This window comes from Palaemon carinicauda, chromosome 17 (genome assembly GCF_036898095.1).
Source record: "Palaemon carinicauda isolate YSFRI2023 chromosome 17, ASM3689809v2, whole genome shotgun sequence".
NCBI lineage: Eukaryota > Metazoa > Arthropoda > Malacostraca > Decapoda > Palaemonidae > Palaemon > Palaemon carinicauda.
Genome location: NC_090741.1, coordinates 61,541,316 through 61,543,815, shown reverse-complemented (window position 1 = coordinate 61,543,815; position 2,500 = coordinate 61,541,316). Strand labels below are relative to the sequence as shown.

The following is a 2,500-nucleotide window of genomic DNA, read 5'->3' as shown; positions in this document are numbered from 1 at the left end:
CTGTTTTCCCTACATCAAGGGGTCAGTTGCTCGATGCCAATAGGAACAGGCATGGTTCATGCTTTGGCAGAGAACTAAACATCTTACCTTTTCTTCTTCTTTCCCACTGTTTTCCCTACATCAAGGGGTCAGTTGCTCGATGCCAATAGGAACAGGCATGGTTCATACTTTGGCAGAGAACTAAACATCTTACCTTTTCTTCTTCTTTCCCACTGTTTTCCCTACATCAAGGGGTCAGTTGCTCGATGCCAATAGGAACAGGCATGGTTCATGCTTTGGCAGAGAACTAAACATCTTACCTTTTCTTCTTCTTTCCCACTGTTTTCCCTACATCAAGGGGTCAGTTGCTCGATGCCAATAGGAACAGGCATGGTTCATGCTTTGGCAGAGAACTAAACATCTTACCTTTTCTTCTTCTTTCCCACTGTTTTCCCTACATCAAGGGGTCAGTTGCTCGATGCCAGTAGGAACAGGCATGGTTCATGCTTTGGCAGAGAACTAAACATCTTACCTTTTCTTCTTCTTTCCCACTGTTTTCCCTACATCAAGGGGTCAGTTGCTCGATGCCAATAGGAACAGGCATGGTTCATGCTTTGGCAGAGAACTAAACATCTTACCTTTTCTTCTTCTTTCCCACTGTTTTCCCTACATCAAGGGGTCAGTTGCTCGATGCCAGTAGGAACAGGCATGGTTCATGCTTTGGCAGAGAACTAAACATCTTACCTTTTCTTCTCCTTTCCCACTGTTTTCCCTACATCAAGGGGTCAGTTGCTCGATGCCAGTAGGAACAGGCATGGTTCATGCTTTGGCAGAGAACTAAACATCTTACCTTTTCTTCTTCTTTCCCACTGTTTTCCCTACATCAAGGGGTCAGTTGCTCGATGCCAGTAGGAACAGGCATGGTTCATACTTTGGCAGAGAACTAAACATCTTACCTTTTCTTCTCCTTTCCCACTGTTTTCCCTACATCAAGGGGTCAGTTGCTCGATGCCAGTAGGAACAGGCATGGTTCATGCTTTGGCAGAGAACTAAACATCTTACCTTTTCTTCTTCTTTCCCACTGTTTTCCCTACATCAAGGGGTCAGTTGCTCGATGCCAGTAGGAACAGGCATGGTTCATGCTTTGGCAGAGAACTAAACATCTTACCTTTTCTTCTTCTTTCCCACTGTTTTCCCTACATCAAGGGGTCAGTTGCTCGATGCCAGTAGGAACAGGCATGGTTCATGCTTTGGCAGAGAACTAAACATCTTACCTTTTCTTCTCCTTTCCCACTGTTTTCCCTACATCAAGGGGTCAGTTGCTCGATGCCAGTAGGAACAGGCATGGTTCATGCTTTGGCAGAGAACTAAACATCTTACCTTTTCTTCTTCTTTCCCACTGTTTTCCCTACATCAAGGGGTCAGTTGCTCGATGCCAGTAGGAACAGGCATGGTTCATGCTTTGGCAGAGAACTAAACATCTTACCTTTTCTTCTTCTTTCCCACTGTTTTCCCTACATCAAGGGGTCAGTTGCTCGATGCCAGTAGGAACAGGCATGGTTCATGCTTTGGCAGAGAACTAAACATCTTACCTTTTCTTCTTCTTTCCCACTGTTTTCCCTACATCAAGGGGTCAGTTGCTCGATGCCAGTAGGAACAGGCATGGTTCATACTTTGGCAGAGAACTAAACATCTTACCTTTTCTTCTCCTTCTTTCACACTTTTCCCTACATCAAGGGGTCAGTTGCTCGATGCCAGTAGTAACAGGCGTGGTTCATAATTTGGCAGAGGGTTTTTACGATTGCTTACCCTTACAGTCATTAACCACAGTTATTGGGGGTGGGCCTAGCCTTTGACTTAACAGTTTCCACCATTAATCTTACCTTCTGGTAAAGCACAAATCGAAGAAACAAGGGGAATGGAAAGGCAGCGACTTCCATGAGAGTAAAATTCCTGCCAATCATCTCCAGCGGTTTTCTGTAGAACATTGCTCTGCGGGGGAAAATGATGATGAGCGCTTTATCTTGTGTCGGGAAATGGAAAATATAATCGAACTAAAGATACAGGATTAATTGTTACCCTTGCCTTTTTTTTGTTAGTTCGAGTGGCTTTCCGCCATTGTACTTGTCCGTGTAGGCTGAGACAAGGCGAGAGAATGGGTGTCTGACTGATATCAACCTTGTTAAGCCCTTCTTGCTTGTTAACTGCTCCAGAAAATTCTCTCCTATGACTTTTCTGAAAAGAAACGCAAGAGATTGAGGTGAAATTAAAGATGATAGTACGGAAAATTTCTCGCCAATGTTTGAAAAAAAAACAAGATATTGTTGAGGAAAGAAAACGAGGGAATAAATAAACTACAAGAGAACTGATAAACAATTAAGATAAAATATTTCAAGAACAAATCAATCCCTCGTGTATAAACTATTAAAACTTAAAAAAAGGAGGAAGAAAAATAAGATAGAATTGTGTGCCTGAGTGTACCCTTAAGCAAAACTCTACCCCAAAACAGTGGCAGACCATT

At 43.1% G+C, this 2,500-nt stretch overlaps 1 protein-coding gene across 1 annotated transcript in view; it reads right to left on the bottom strand.

Annotated features, from left to right (window-relative positions):
* LOC137656393 (carbohydrate sulfotransferase 10-like) overlaps nucleotides 1-2,500 on the bottom strand; it is an 11,699-nt gene that overhangs the window by 2,805 nt on the left and 6,394 nt on the right. The window contains exons 3-4 of the mRNA XM_068390569.1: nucleotides 2,065-2,214; nucleotides 1,863-1,971 (exon numbers count right to left, since the gene is read on the bottom strand). Coding sequence (XP_068246670.1) covers nucleotides 1,863-1,971; nucleotides 2,065-2,214 — 259 coding nt within the window. The remainder of the gene's footprint in view (nucleotides 1-1,862; nucleotides 1,972-2,064; nucleotides 2,215-2,500) is intronic.